This window comes from Ciona robusta, chromosome 1, assembly GCF_009617815.1.
Source record: "Ciona robusta chromosome 1, ASM961781v2".
NCBI lineage: Eukaryota > Metazoa > Chordata > Ascidiacea > Phlebobranchia > Cionidae > Ciona > Ciona robusta.
The window spans coordinates 7,524,968-7,540,287 of NC_143235.1; the positions used below are offsets into that span (position 1 = coordinate 7,524,968).

General features: G+C 34.5%; 2 protein-coding genes across 2 annotated transcripts; both read right to left on the reverse strand.

Annotated features, from left to right (window-relative positions):
- Positions 1-103: 103 nt before the first annotated feature.
- LOC149742444 (matrilin-4-like) lies at positions 104-3,216 on the reverse strand. Its single transcript, XM_089894035.1, has 5 exons — positions 2,510-3,216; positions 2,191-2,302; positions 1,820-1,971; positions 689-855; positions 104-462 (listed from the first exon to the last, which is right to left on the reverse strand). Exons 1-5 carry the CDS (start codon positions 2,565-2,567, stop codon positions 295-297), a joined length of 657 nt encoding a protein of 218 aa, XP_089750161.1. The 5' UTR covers positions 2,568-3,216; the 3' UTR covers positions 104-294.
- A 181-nt stretch (positions 3,217-3,397) lies between these two features.
- LOC149742445 (centrosomal protein of 85 kDa-like) lies at positions 3,398-15,254 on the reverse strand. The gene is made up of 8 exons (XM_089894002.1): positions 15,230-15,254; positions 12,595-13,806; positions 12,253-12,327; positions 11,525-12,034; positions 10,773-10,976; positions 10,214-10,288; positions 9,802-9,912; positions 3,398-9,435 (listed from the first exon to the last, which is right to left on the reverse strand). Exons 2-8 carry the CDS (start codon positions 13,762-13,764, stop codon positions 9,202-9,204), a joined length of 2,379 nt encoding a protein of 792 aa, XP_089750128.1. The 5' UTR covers positions 13,765-13,806; positions 15,230-15,254; the 3' UTR covers positions 3,398-9,201.
- Between the last annotated feature and the right edge of the window lie 66 nt (positions 15,255-15,320).

Here is a 15,320-nt window from a genome sequence, read left to right on the forward strand (position 1 = left end):
CATAAAAATCCGAAAAAATTAAAGTAACGGTTTCGTTCCCAAGATATCTGTGTTATCATTGTCCAGTAAAATTACAATATTGCGGCTTTATACTGTACGAAATTAATGTTTGAAAGATGGTTTATTCATATTTTTACTTTGCATGGTGAATAAATAGAAATTAGGTGGGCGCTACAAGTTATATTGTAATGACGGTTGTAATTTAAATGATATCAAATGTACACGAAGAAATAGAAATTAAAACTGAGGTGATAGTTTCATCTCTTCCATGAATAGTTTAGCCTGCCGACAAAATTAGTTGCAGAAATCGCTTATAAACTGAGCCACCAATCGTTCAAACATCGGGCCTGCCCAGTCTCCAGGTGGTGCTAAAAAAACCCGATCCATATCATTTGTCATGTCAGTAAGGGTTCTTTGGAGAATTCCACGCTCGTTGACTGGTACAACACCAATGGCGTAAATCTAAAATTCGGAAAAAGGTTAAAAAATGGAGTAGGTATACGGTGGTTTTTAAAATACAGTCGGCTATTATGCACATATATAAGTGACTTCAGTATAATATGCCGCACTTACTCGTACTGTGTGCCTTTTTGGCCAATACAGTTCTCTTATGTCATTGTTCTAAACCATTGGTAAATGAACTGTCTATATACAGGAAAACACACAGTACCCAACAAACATTACTTACCATAACGTCCTTCAAATTTCTCAGTCGTTTCGAAATAACTTTAACACCATCATAGCTTCTCCCATCAGTAATAACTAGGAGTACATTTCTAGATCCTGGTCTGTCACCAAGGCGTTCTGTGAAGCTGACTCTAAACGCGTGGCTAAGTGCTCTACCGACGTAGGATCCTGAAAATTGGTAAACTTTAACAAATATTTAACGACTTTCGTTATGGTACTAAATCACCTCCGCGAATAGCTAAAAACTCGTGTGTTTTGATATAGTAGGGTGGGGGGGAGATGGGACACCTTTTCCTTTTATTTTCTCGTTCCATTTGGTAGTAAACAAAGAATCAAAGAATTCTAAAACCGTATCCTCGGGACTTCTATACACCGTTGTTAGTTGTTTAAAACAGGACCAGGATATTTGGATATTATGTGCTAAAGGTGTCCTATCTTCCCCTCAGTACTGTATATATTTTTGAATTGTTGTCAATTAATAAAGGAGTGATAGTTCTAATTCGTTGTATCACCTAAAAAAATGCACTTTGAATTTGGAAACATTGGGCAATGTGCTTAAGTCTTTCATCTTTCCCCACTCTACTATATTCAATCAAAATACACCGTGAATTCTGGTTTTTATTGTTGTTTTGCCAAGCTATATACTTGATCATCGCATGTTTACTCTCAGTCGTCTGTGCCAGTGGTTCACAAAATGCTATGATTAAACCTTAACAACCTAGACACCCCTACCTAAAATAGATACATTGTGTCGTGAGCGGACCAGACATAACTCGTAAGCGTGGGATTAGTATTGCCCTATATAAAGAAGACACGTACGCAAATTGTAATTATTCTAATATTAACATTATGTTTTTACGAGTATCGAGTATATAGGCTAGATATTTCGACGTATTTTGTTAATCGGCTGTATTGATAGTGGGTAATCAAAACGAAATGAAACCATTGTTTAAATCGTAAACAAAAGTTATGAAAAATAATTCTATTTCAATATCTGTTACTAGGGTAGCTTATATTATATCACACACACAGTATTTTTTCATATAATGTAGCCATATATATCGTGGAAAGCAATAGCGCTTTTAGTGTACTATTTGAAAAGAGTCTATATAGGATACACAGTCTTAATTACCGTATCCATTATAAGGCATTCCCCACACTTCTTTCCTCTGTAGTCTTTTATTGCCCATCTTTTCGTTTAAGTAAAGTTCTCTTCTTCTGTCAATAAATGTGGAGAACTTGTACATGGAGACCCGGGTTCGAGTTGGGGACGTGTTAAATGAGCTGTTCGGAGAATATTATAAACTTGAGTTAGTCTGAAATATAGTTTATGGTATTTTATGCATTCTTAACATTTTCGTGTGAGGTGTATTAGTACAAATATAACCTAAACGTGGTATTATATATTACATAAACATAAAAACGTTTACTACAAGAGAGAGACATTAATGTTGCTAAAGATATTTTCGAATAAAAATTAACAAAAACATAAACTTTTCTTACTTTATAAGTCGGACCACCAATCTTTTGGCTTCCACAAAATTCGGTTTTCCCATTGACTTCGAAGAGTCGACAGCAACAACAAGGTCCATGTTATCGTAGTTGGCACATTGTCCTGTTAGAATAAAATTAATATTTCCTTGTAGAAACACAGAGTTTGCCTAGTTGTATATCTATAAGTTTGCGTTACAATATGTATATACCTTTTAATAAGAGGTATTTACTAAACATTGGGATTATTTACTTTGCTACTGACAGTTGTAATATAAATTGTAACAGCGATAACTTAAAATATGTCAAAACTACTTATTGAAAAACTTACCGTAGACTTGGGCCACAAACATGAAGGTAAAACATAATGCAACCAGAAACAGCTTCATGTCTTTGTTTTGTAAAATGTTAAACAAAACGTCGCAGACGATTTTCAGAATAAATTCGATTTAGAGTAACCTCGTTTTTATACTTTTCAAAATCCCAAAATCGTGATTAACTTTAAAAAAAATAGTCGAAAACAGAACTGAGCCAAACTGATAAAATGGACATAAAATATTTACGCAGTTTTTGAGCGAAATCGTGACAGGATTGACGTACTTCGTGACTTTAGATGCACGAAGACATTACGTGGCTGTCGCAAGCAACTTTCGGAGATTGTTTGCCGCTGCAGTATAGCATGTTGAACTGCGGACATACATCATCTCATGTGGTTAGTTGATAAAGAATATTAACGGAATTATATAACCGTATATAACCTCAATCAGCACGACCTTAACACAGCGTTGTTAACTGTTAAATACAACGATAAGGGAATGTGGTATTATATGCTCTTATGGTATTATTTTTTACTCAGGAATAGTTTTTACCCTGTTGTTTTGTTGTTCAATCTCTTCTTTGCAATAATTAATCCATTGCTGTATTCGAAGAGATAAATAAAAAATAATGTATTATTTTTTGTACTATTTATCGATGTAATAACTGTTTTAATGCTTTTCTTTTACCGTTTTGTCTGTATGGACCAAGGCCCACTTTTATATAAAAACGAGACTGTTCTGTGAAATGTTCGCTGTCGGGTTGATCAATGATGTGTCGCAGACTTTCTGCTCATTGGCAATAAACAGATACAGTCGGTATTAGTTTGCACATTGCAAGGTCACAGAGTATGAATGAATGAATGAATGAATGAATGTAACTTACTTTATCCTCGCGTGGCCGGAAAACGACAGTCGTTATCACACGGGTTTAACACCTCGTGCCAGCTTACGAGTTGCCATGTATGTTACTTTGTGTGTGATTATTTTTTTTGGATTTTTTCATTTTTTTATGTATGGCTGATAATTTGGACAATCCATCAATGACCACTAGGTTGAAGCAAAGTTAGTATAGACCAAGTTAGGAAACGGCGCTCGTGTCCACCATTACGGAGCCCACAGAGCGTGAATCGCCTATACAAATGCATGGTCGGCATGGGTTCATTTAGTTCTTGTAAGCGATACAAAGCTAGAAAACACATATAACAGTTGTTTTAACATTTAAAATATAATTTATAATATAAATCTTGTTATATAATATTAAATCTAGGAATTAATGTGAAGTAAATTAATATTTTGACTGGTTTTCGGCGTACAGTGTGGTTTAACAGGGTACTTTACGGTGGCGATTAAGACTAGCAGCAATCAGCTTAGTTTACATATTAGTACATGATCATACCTACGAATCTACAGAACCATTCTTTACTACATGTGTAATCCAACATGAGTGGACATGCAGCTCCAAACTGCTTAAGTACTAGCAGATAAGATGTTCGCGTTTTCCGATTTTATAAAGACCCGTAACTTACTAATTCAAGCAGAGGACCAAAAATACTAACTCAGTATTGTTTTCCTCAATGTCACTTTGATATTAGGCAAATTTTACAAAGATACCTTAAGTTTCGTTGCCGGGTATACGTGTTAAGTTTGTGAGCCAAAAAGTAAAATCACGACAATTTACATGCAAAACTGCAGCTAGATACACCAGTTTATGGTAATGTTATGCGTTTTTGTTTGTATTTTTATATTTTAAACATGTTCTTTTATGTTTTTGGCTATAGTAAACTTGATATTTTCTGTTTTTTTACTCTTTAATCGATTGAGTGTTCAATAAAAGTTGATTATTTTTGTGAGGTTTATTATTGTGATAAGATATAACATTAGTAGAAAGCCATTTTTACTCGCAGAAGTGCTTGGTTTTTAAAAAATCGCAAAATTTAAACGAAAAACAGCACCCAGCAATGATAAAATGCTATGCCGTGGGCTCCGTAATGGTGGCGTCTATGACGTCATGGACGCGCGACAATGGATAACAAGACTCGTTGTTTTACAATCCGTTTCCTAACTTGGTCTATACTAACTTTGGGTTGAAGCAGTTGTCGTTAAGTGTCTTGCCCAAGGACACATACGCCCACAATGGTAGCAGCGACGAGCCTTGAACCCATTACCTAATGGTTACAGGCAGGCGCGCCAACCACTACGCCATGGCGCCGGACAATGCCTCAGAATAAAACTGCTAAAAATGCCATGCCCCTTTTAATGTATTGCACAAGAAAAATGCACGAATGCCAAACGCTGGCATTTTCAGCAGTTTTATTCTGAGAAATATACCCTGTGACCTTGCAATGTGCAAACTAATACCGACTGTATCTGTTTATTGCCAAAGAGCAGAAAGTCTGTGACACATCATTGATCAACCCGACAGCGAACATTTCACAAAACAGCTTCGTTATGGACACGATTAATTAATTCAATAATTAATTATCCATTTCCATAATTAATCTGGTAAACGTGTTATGGACACGAATGAGGTAAGCGTTATTATTGAACAAAAATCTGACATTTTATCCTGACGTGAAATATGCGAATTTCAAATATGGCAACGATTAATCTTATATCTTAAAACGTAGTGAAAAGTTAAAACATCATCGAGCATTTAGGGGCACGTATTAAGTAAATTGGCATTAAGAATTGTCCAAACAAGCGACATAGTGCTGCAGCCATTGCACAAAGGGTTACAGACTAATTAATTCAGCTGAATCGCGTCATATGGCATTTATATTAGCACCTGTAAAAATGAATTATAACCTGTTGTTAATGTTTAAGTAATTTAGTTTTCAGTGAAAAAGGCAAATCAGTTTGAAATGTTGTAATATAAAGAAGGCAGGAAGGAATTTTAGCTTTTCAATAAATCGTTATAAATGTTCTGATGCCCTTTCCATACAAACGTTGTACATATAGTGGAGTGGGCTATAAGACGGGACCCTTTAGCACATATTGCAACATATTTTCAAACTTAAAATACATGACGATTTTTAGTTGATACCATGAATCACTACCATATTTTTATTATTTGATAACACTTCAAAGAAATATGTTAAAACACGCGAGTAGTTATATATCGATTCGCACAACAGGTGTAATTTTACAAATTCAAAAGTAGCCGGGGAAAGACAATAATTTATTATTATATATACACGTAAATTACACGAAATAATGTTGTAGGCTTAAAAAATTAAGTTTAAAATTTCTTTTTTTGCCCTACTGCTATAGTTTTTAACATGTTACCTACGTCTTAATACTATATGCTTTTTCAGTGATTAAAAAACTTGTATTCGTTCAACATCGAATTTAATTATTTAACAAGAGTAACGTACTTTGCCGCGCACTTTGTTACCGTGAGAATGTCGACTACAGTATACTGTAACATTTTTTGTCTGTCATATGAGTTCCCGGACTCAAGGAAGTCCGGCCTTTGCCCTAGTCCCGTATTCCCTCACCCTGCTATATCTATATATACGTTATAGACAATTCAATCCTCTTTTAATCAAAGTAAAAACTTTATAATAAAAAATCCGTAACGGTTCTAGAAGTTATTTGTTAAAAACGCGATTGGGAAATATTGAATTTTAGGTGGTAACGAATAACACATTAGACTATATATAATTTTGTTAATGTATAACGTTGAAAGATATCGTATTTTTGACGCCAATCCGTAAGAAATAACAAATAAATGCTTTGCGAGTAAAAATATTTCATTCAGGCTAAAATCGCCGACACAACACTTTTCACACGAGTGCTATTGTTTGGTTGACAATAGGCACGGGCGTAGAACATTACACACTTATTATTACAAAACAATAACCGCTTGTTTATAGTTGTAGGGCGGGCCGTAACAAGCTAAAACAATCTTTAGTGTCCAACCCAGAACCTAATGCCCTAAGTGTCATCGTATTACTGTCGACATAAAAAGGGCGGGCAAATTACGTAACATATGCGGCTTGGGCGTAACAATAGCGGATTATTATGTTACTTGGAAATGTATTCGCGCCCAGAACACCTGTGACTCGAATGTTTTCAAATGTTAATTATTGACATTTAATGAAATTGGTTCCATAAACGAATTAAAATAATTTGCGATCGTGTGAGCGTTGGAATTTGTTTAAAATAAATATGATACGGGTATGCGGTTAGGCCCGGAGAAAAGAGGTTCTAACACAAATTCATATATACGATAATATTAAAGCATACATAAGATGAAAAAGTACTTTATATGTAAGAAAAAAAATTATAATGAAAGTTCATATAATACTAAAAGAGATTGGAATTTTTTAAATTCTCCCCTCTTCATTATTCTGTTTTAATTATCTCAATCTTCGTTATATCGTATTCGAAGAAATAAATGTTACGTGTTATTTGTTAAATACAAAACAGTTTTCAGCCACCGTAAGACTCCCCGGGTCCCAGCAGTTCCCGACATATTACGTAATCCTTTGTCAATAACTTGTCAGTCTGCACGTTCTTTATAAGATATTGTCGCATATTTGTACAGTTTATGAGCTTCCTAAAAATGGCAAGTACAAAGACTGAGAATAAAAATATACCGACATCGACCATGGGTGTGTTTGGGCGTGTGTTATGAGAATATTACCTCGTAAAACCCGCCCTTTCAAGATGGATAAGAAGGCAAATAAATGCGGTTGCTCCAGTAAAGCTATTAGGCCTAAACCAAATATACGTAGTATACCACACTACTATGGTGACGGATAAAGACTTTTATAGCAACACTTCACAGCTATTTGAAAAGGATTAAATGCTTAACTCGTATAACGCATTATTAAAAAAAAAGTTTTAATATCCGCTTGGTAACTTTCTCGTAAAATTCTTACCAACAAGTTCAGATTAGACACATGTTACCAATAATAAAAATGATTTTTAATATGGTTTATGTCGTCTCGCACAATTTAAGTTACCTGACAGTTTTACACCAGGTTTGTGTGTTCTGTTGTAAAAATAGCGCTGTTCACCATATATTAGTTTGTTTACTTTCACTGCTGGCCATAAAACAAAACTAAAGGTGTCAAAGAAAGTACTTAAAGTACTGTAGTTGTAAAGTTGACACGTTACTGCTAATAAAAATGACCGATTGTCGTTTATAATAAGTTAAACCTACCGACACTTACATATGTATACGTGGTAAGAGGTTACAGTAGTTGTTAAACATGTTTACAGCACGCTACAACGTTTCGAATTAGAACCACCGTTTCGTAATAAGTTAACACTTTGGCTTACAACAAAGCTGTATAGGGTTAGTTATAGTTTGTAACTATTTAAATGGTATGTATGAGAAATACATGACATTTTACTGGAAAAGGCAATTTAATTTCGGTCATTTCTCAAAGCGGTATAGTTGTTCATATTCATTCAATTACCGCCGAAGAATTAACTTCTGAATAGACTCTCGACTGGGTTCCTAGATCGGCGTACACGAGATCGAGTCATATCTTTCATTATGACGCCACAATGTTGGTATACAGACAGGTGATGACATATATTTCGTGATATGTCCGACCTGTTATGCCTGCTGTGTCCACAAAGAGATTAAAATGGCGAGTTGCTTCGTGTTTGTTGGGAAACGCTGTCAACAATGTCAAGAAATTTGACTTAATGTGCTGACTATTTAACTCGTTACTGGTAAATACACAGTAGCATACGTTTTTTTAGAAGGCACAGCCGTTCGTGCGAATGCACAAAAAACATTTCATATATTATTTTTGGCAAAACATGGAACAATACATTTTTATTAAACTAAAACGGCTTCTATTCACTGCATATTGAATAGTTTTTTATTCTTTATACAAAAATTTTGCAACTTTGGCACTGGATTAAACTTTATATTTGAACAGATTTTGTGACTCAGAAGACAGTCCATACACACGGAAAGAGAAATGCTTCTTGTACATAAATCTCTGTATTGAAATAACGGTACAAAGTAAAAGCACATATCACTTCGCGGTATTTAACCACAGTGATGCAATATAGAAATAACAATATTTAACACCGACCATATAGCAGCACTCAGATGTATACACGCGGGCATAAGACACTTGATAATTAGAATTAAAACTCGATATAACCTTTTTTATTGGAACAAGCACCTATAAATATAATATAAATAAGAATATATTGTTTTCTGTGCTTTATATAGTTGTGTTGTACTTAAACACTTTAAAAATTAAGGAGATATTGTTTTGTGTGCTTTATAAGCTATGATATACAGCGCCGGATCGATCTACAATGTGTACGAATGCTTTGTGCAATTAGATATATAAATAATATTGTGTAAACTCTGGGAATTTCGACTTAAACACGAAGAGCATTGTTGGCAATTGAGATTTCATGCGAGGTTGGCAGGGTGATGATAATGCAGAGACATCGTGTCGCTTAATGACATTAACTCACAAACGATGTGGCCAAGGCTCTAATCCCCTGCGGAGTTGGCCGAAGCCAATCGTAATAACATCCCACAATGTCTTTGTAATTGAGGTATGTGCTGATGGACGCTTGTGCTTAGGGGTTGAACCGGGTTGTCGTTAAAAGATTTTTAGAAAACAGTTTTTTTTAAAGGTTTAAGGCAATACCATACTTATACTGATAAAACAACCTGAGCGCGCGAGCAGGTATAATTCATACCAACAACAAAGCACCTTCAATGCGTCGTGCAGTTATCACCTATGCTTTCAGCGTACCGGTTCGAAATAATGGTTCGTAGTTCGTCAATGTCTTGCCGCAGTTTACGAACCTCGATTATTTTCCTGTTGGTTTGTTCGACGCTCGTTTTAGCGTCGGTTAATTTATTCACAGAGTCTTCATTCGGTTCAGTGGTAACCCCAAGCAACGCAGATAGGTTCGGGTCGTTGCCTTCAGCTGTTTGGATGAGAACCTGAACGGGGAAATGAAATTTATTAATGATAGATTGAAGTAAAAACTCGTTTACTTGGGCTGGTCCAGTGTAACAGATTTTAAACTTCTAATATAAACAAATATAATTTAAATGACTTATAAATGTAATATCCAAAGTAGTATATTAAAATGATGACTGCAATATTAATAATTACAAAAAAACTAGATTCTAAAGCGTATTAATATTTTTGAGTGGAGCACAATATTTTAAGAAAAGTGAAATAAAAAGTAGAACTGGGAAACTGTGTCAAATCTTAGGAATAAATGTTAATGTTATATTTAAATCCCTTGTGCTAATGCACTTAATTGATAAAAATGCAGATAAAATAAAACAATTAGCACGAACTTGTGAAACAGCTTTAATATCCTGAACAGCGGCAAAGGTTTCACGATGTAATCTTGCACACGCGACTGCCTCGTCTTTAAAATTGCCCTGCGCCTTTTCTAACACTTTAACCTAAACGCAAATAGATTTGTTTAATTACTTTCCATTCAAATCAATTATAACTAATGAATACAATAGTTTAATACAGTAGGGTAACAACAAGTGATACACCATTTCGGATTTTTTGGAAATTAAAATTAAAATTTCATACCACAAGAAAATGGATAAAAAAAAACACAATTTAAAAATCAGAAATTGTACGTACATCAGTACACCACAATGGTATTTAAAAATTATGTTACGTTGAAATAAAACCACTAATAATGTATTCTTATTAAGCAATGCTATTCTCAAATAAATTAAAAAGAAATACCTTGTCTTGTAAAGTTAGTTTTTGTTCCATAAGTTGCTGGTTTTGTGAAGATAGATTCATCATAGCAGTATGCACCTAACAATGATATACATGATAAATAAACATAGAAAATCATATATTAATTCTAATACTACACTCATGGACGTCATGACACAGTGGTTAGCACGCCGAACTCAAGCCCACAGGGTCTAATGCTTGCACTGCTATTATTACAGGCAAAAAATTACAGGTAAATATGTGTTAAATGTTTTCATACTGGGATGATTTTAAAAATGATAGATTTAACAGCATAAAACAGAATTTCATGGATAGAGCAATAAATCATATTTATAGGAACAATTTTACTATTGTAGTGTAACAATAAAAAACATAGAATAACAAGAAATTAATAAATATTGGTGAAATACTTCAGTCGAAAATCAAGAAATTGAATGTAAAAAACCCAACATATTTAAACTAACAAAACTTGGTACAAAAACATAATTAATTAAGGAAATTTTTAAAATATGACAGTTTACAAAAAACCTCAAGGACTTTGTTAAAGTAAGAAACCTCCCACCTTGTTGGCTGTCTGTTGTTTCATGAGCATATCTTTCCTTAATGTTTCAATTCTTTCTTCTCCTTCCGAAAGTTGCTGTGTTAGGTTCTCCACCTCAGCCTGGAGTCGCTCCTGCTGTTGTTTAGCTCTTCTATCCGAGGCAGAGAGCATCCTCGCTGCATCTTCTTTCTCCTTCTTTAATCGAACAATCTCAAACTCCAAGTCCTGTAACAAAGGTAGTTTATAGAACCCATAGGCATCTTGTTTTTCTGATTTTTTTTACCAAAATCTTGCGGGACATAGTTTTAATGTAGTTACACTCATTTTTATAAGCTATGAATTACAGAACCTCACTGATTTTTGTGGTAAATGCAGTATACTTTGAATCTGCTCGTTTGTATACGCACCTAAGAGCAAGATAAAATCAATTTATATCTTAAACTGAGGTGCTAAAACATATACGAGTCACCCTCTCAAAAGTTGGGGTGCCATGGGATGGCTAACTTTGTTCAGTGTCAAAGTACATTACAATGTTTTATTACAGCTATAGGCACACCATTAAAACTTTGCTTAACAAAGCAACAACTTATAGGGCTTATAAAACTATCCTATATTTCGTTCAAAAAGAAAACAGCATTTAAACTACATTAATATTTTATTGGATGTCTTTCATACAGTCTCACCAAAATACCTACCAAGTGTTTACATCAAATTATCTACTTTAAAGACTCAAAATAAATCCACAACAACTTGAACAACAAAGATACACTTACCTCAAGACGATCTCGTTCACTTGATCCTAATTCCACTTTGGACTTTTCTAACTTTAAAACATCTTCTTTCAATTTTTGAACTTCCCTTTCAAGATGGGATGATTTTTCCATTTCTTTGTCAAGTTCGTTTTGTTTCTCTTTGAGTGCTTTTGTTTTTGTTTCCAGTTTATCTTTTATTTTATTTATCTCTACAATCATGTTTTCACGTTCAACACCCAAGATATCGGCTTCAGTCTTCAGTTTATTGCTTTCTTCAACAGTAGGTAGCCCACCAAGGTATCGTTCTAAACTTTCAACACGTTTTTTATATTTCTCTAACCGCTCAGTGCACACTTTGTACTTTTTGCTGCCTTCTGTAAGAGTGTGCTCCCTTGATTTCAGGAGGTTTTCCAGTTTCTTAACTTTCTCTTCACTGTGAGATTTCTCTCGAGCAGCCTGAGCTTTGGTTTCTTCAAGATTGTTTTCAACCTTACCAAGCATTTGTTCAAGATCATGAATTTTTCTTTGGGTCTAAAATAAACAGAAAGTCGTTTTTTATTAAAATAGTGAATGTTTATGTATATTTATAAATATAGCCAAAACTATTTATTTGATAAAGTTTCGTTAAAAAGTGTATGGGCCTATCACATTAAACCTAATGGAGGCGTGATTCTGCACTTGAACTTCTTATTGTCAAACACCATATAATATACTTTACTTGCTCAATCATATAAAGAAATAACATTCACCTCAAGATCAAGCGATCTGTCGTTACTACTCGATGATGAAGATTTCGATATTCCTCCATAATGTGTTGACATCACCTATGGTAGGTGGAAGTTTACATGAGGCTTAGCACAAGGTTTAACAATAGTACAAGTACAATATTCTAGCTGTACAGTATATCAAAAATAACTATGCAATTACCTTAAAAATAGCTATTTCCACAAATTTACAATTATCAGAATTTAAAGAAATGGCTAGGCAACTACATTATTAATTGTTTCAAACGAATTATATACAGTATGTACAATAATACTTAATATATATAGTTTTCAAAATAAAGAATTAATAAGAATATGTTGACCAACCTGTCGTAGAGCTGCATCACCTTCCTGTATCTGATGCTGAAGTGAGGCAACTTGTAACCGAAGTTTCAGAATCACTGATTCCTTCTCTTGAAGCATTGCATCTTTTACTTGGAGTATGGCGTCAAATTTATTTGGCTGAGTTGCCACATTACCATTGTCATATGCTGGTGCTCCTTGCTGGTAGTAATTTCCAGCTGAATTATGACGCCACGGTTTTGAAAAATGAGTGTTGCCATTCATATCATGCGAGTAGCATGCATCGGCAACATTAGGTACACCAACATAAATTTGGTTGGAAAGCCCGCTGTTTACAGACCTTGCACTATTAACACCATGGATTTGGTCCAAAGACCGTTTTAACTGCATGTGGGTAATGTCGGCGAATTTCATATCCATTTCTTCTTGTCCTACTCGATCTACATCAGAGGTTTTCCCGTTTCTGTGGCTGTCACTAGCACTGCTGCTTCTCGAAGAGTGACTCTCGCGGTCTGTTTCCGTCACTGATGGAATGACAGCCTTACTGTGACCATTCACTGTCGATCTACCATAAACTCCTTTCACCAGACGATTGTGGCCACCAGTAACCGGATCCGGTGCAATTAAAGGGGGCGAATCCTTTTTTCCCTCCAACTCAGCAGAGAGATCCTTTTTTCCTAGGTTTACTCTTGACATAGCTGTGGTAAGGTGCGTTGGGGGTGTGTAGTATGGATGATTTACTGATATATTGGGCAAATTCCCTTTTTTGCCCAACCAAGATGGATTACACTCTGGAGTTTTTAAATCATTTTCACTGTCATAGTTTATTTTGTGTGTAAGCTTTGAGTTAGAAAATGGGTAAGCCTCTTGGTCAGGGCTCTCTGTGAGGCCGTTACCACTGTCAAAGTCACTGTCTATTGACAGAACCTCTGGCCTTGTGCCAGTTGTACTGGAGTCATTGTCAATCAAGTCGTACAGGTTTGAATCTGCTTTTGGTGATCGTGGCACGGTCATGTTTGTGTTCGTGGCGGTAAAAGAAGTTCCAGTTTTCTTAACGCGCGTTTCTAATTGTGTTGACGATTTTGACGCGTATGATATATCGGACTTCGGCAAATTGGTTTGAAGACGTTGTTTGTACGGCGATGGTTTTGTTGATCCAGGTTTTTTACGAGGAAGACTCAAATTTCTCGACATCTTTTAAAGAAAAACAAATCCTACCACTTTAAGTTGCAAAGCCTGAGATAATAAGAGTTACTTAGCACAGTATAAATATACATGGTTTGCCTTTTTCTTATAAAATAGCGCCACTTCTATAATGGCTTTGTTTCTGTCTGTGCAAATACAATTGATACAGGGTGGATTAGTTCCAGCACATTATGAATGCTTCACTTCATTATAGTGGGATACTGTGACCCGCTTTAACAAAACAAGCAGCTTTATAAGAAACACTCCGTTCCCATTTAGTTAAAACAGGGATTAGTAAAATCAACAAATCTTAGCCTTTGAGAAACAAATTTCGCGGATAGTGAAGATCAATCGTTGACAAAATTTTCTACATCTTATATTAAAAAGAGCGCTTAGTAATTGGTAGTGGTTTAGTAGTATGGTAGATTGGTAGGTTACTGTAGGTGCAAAAGAACAGTAAGATATCACTTTAGGGCCTTTGTAAGATATCACTTTAGGGCCTACTTTGAAAACGAGTTTCAAAAATAACAATAAATCTATTTTTTCCTGAAAACATTAGTAAATCTGTTAAAATTAGCGCCTATGTTTAGTTTTATACTCAATAGAACGGTAGAACCTAAATGCTAAAATTATTAACAACTAATAACATTTAAGGTAAAGGAATAGAAAATCCTGTTATTGTCACATAAAACATAAAATTTCAAATTTAAATTACAATGTTTATGAGACCGTGACAATAATTATCACTCTAATAGTGCATTTTAAAGCCTTACCTTATGTAATTACTTTGACCATACCGTTAAATAAAGAACAGCTTAATTTGGTGACAAACCAAAAACAGGGCTGTAGTTTCTACAGTATAGCTTTCTAAAACTAAAACATTTAACAATCTGCATAAACTGACAGTCTAATATAATTAATAAAGTTTATAACCTATTCTATCCTGGGGTGAACTTTAAAGTGATAGTTTGCATTATTCTTGTGTTCGTCAATTATTTCCAAATATAATGTTGTGGCACAACTACACATGTTGTTGTTCAATTTAATTTTGATGCTTAATTAACAAACGTTAATTGAGGCCAAATACTTACATTATTTTCCATACCATGTTCCATTTTAAAGAATTTTATAAAAAAAACGCATTTTAAATAATTTATAACAAATGCAATGATATTATGATGTCAGAGAAATAGATGCAAGATAATGATTTAATGTTTGACAATAATTTAACTAATTTTTTTTACTACAAATTCCCCTGCAATCATTTGAAAAAAATGTTTGGGTAGTATTTTAACATAAATAACTTGATAAGAAATTAATAAAACTGTAGGTGTAGCGTGTAGATGTACTACACAAAGCTTTAGTCTAATAAACTTCAGGCTCTAGATTTTTAAGTATTTTTATTGGGTCTAAATAAGTACAAATACCCTATGACCCTGTACATATAAGAAAGTTAAAAAAAGTATAGGCCTACCAAAGTACTTGCAAAAACAGTAATGCGCGCAGACTTTCCAGCACTCCAACCTACAGAACATGGCAGTTTCAGTTTCTCTTGTCTAAGGAAG

Bases quoted from the DNA above. Each gene is read 5' to 3' on its own strand.
- LOC149742444 (XM_089894035.1), bottom strand. From the start codon at position 2,567: ATGAAGCTGTTTCTGGTTGCATTATGTTTTACCTTCATGTTTGTGGCC. The intron at 1,972-2,190 runs GTAAGAAAAGTT...TTCTCCGAACAG, and splicing joins TTGGTGGTCCGACTTATAAA to CTCATTTAACACGTCCCCAA. The intron at 856-1,819 runs GTAATTAAGACT...ACCAATTTTCAG, and splicing joins AATGCCTTATAATGGATACG to GATCCTACGTCGGTAGAGCA.
- LOC149742445 (XM_089894002.1), bottom strand. From the start codon at position 13,764: ATGTCGAGAAATTTGAGTCTTCCTCGTAAAAAACCTGGATCAACAAAA. The intron at 12,035-12,252 runs GTGAATGTTATT...TGTTTATTTTAG, and splicing joins ACAGATCGCTTGATCTTGAG to ACCCAAAGAAAAATTCATGA. The intron at 9,436-9,801 runs GTTCGTGCTAAT...TTCCCCGTTCAG, and splicing joins ATATTAAAGCTGTTTCACAA to GTTCTCATCCAAACAGCTGA.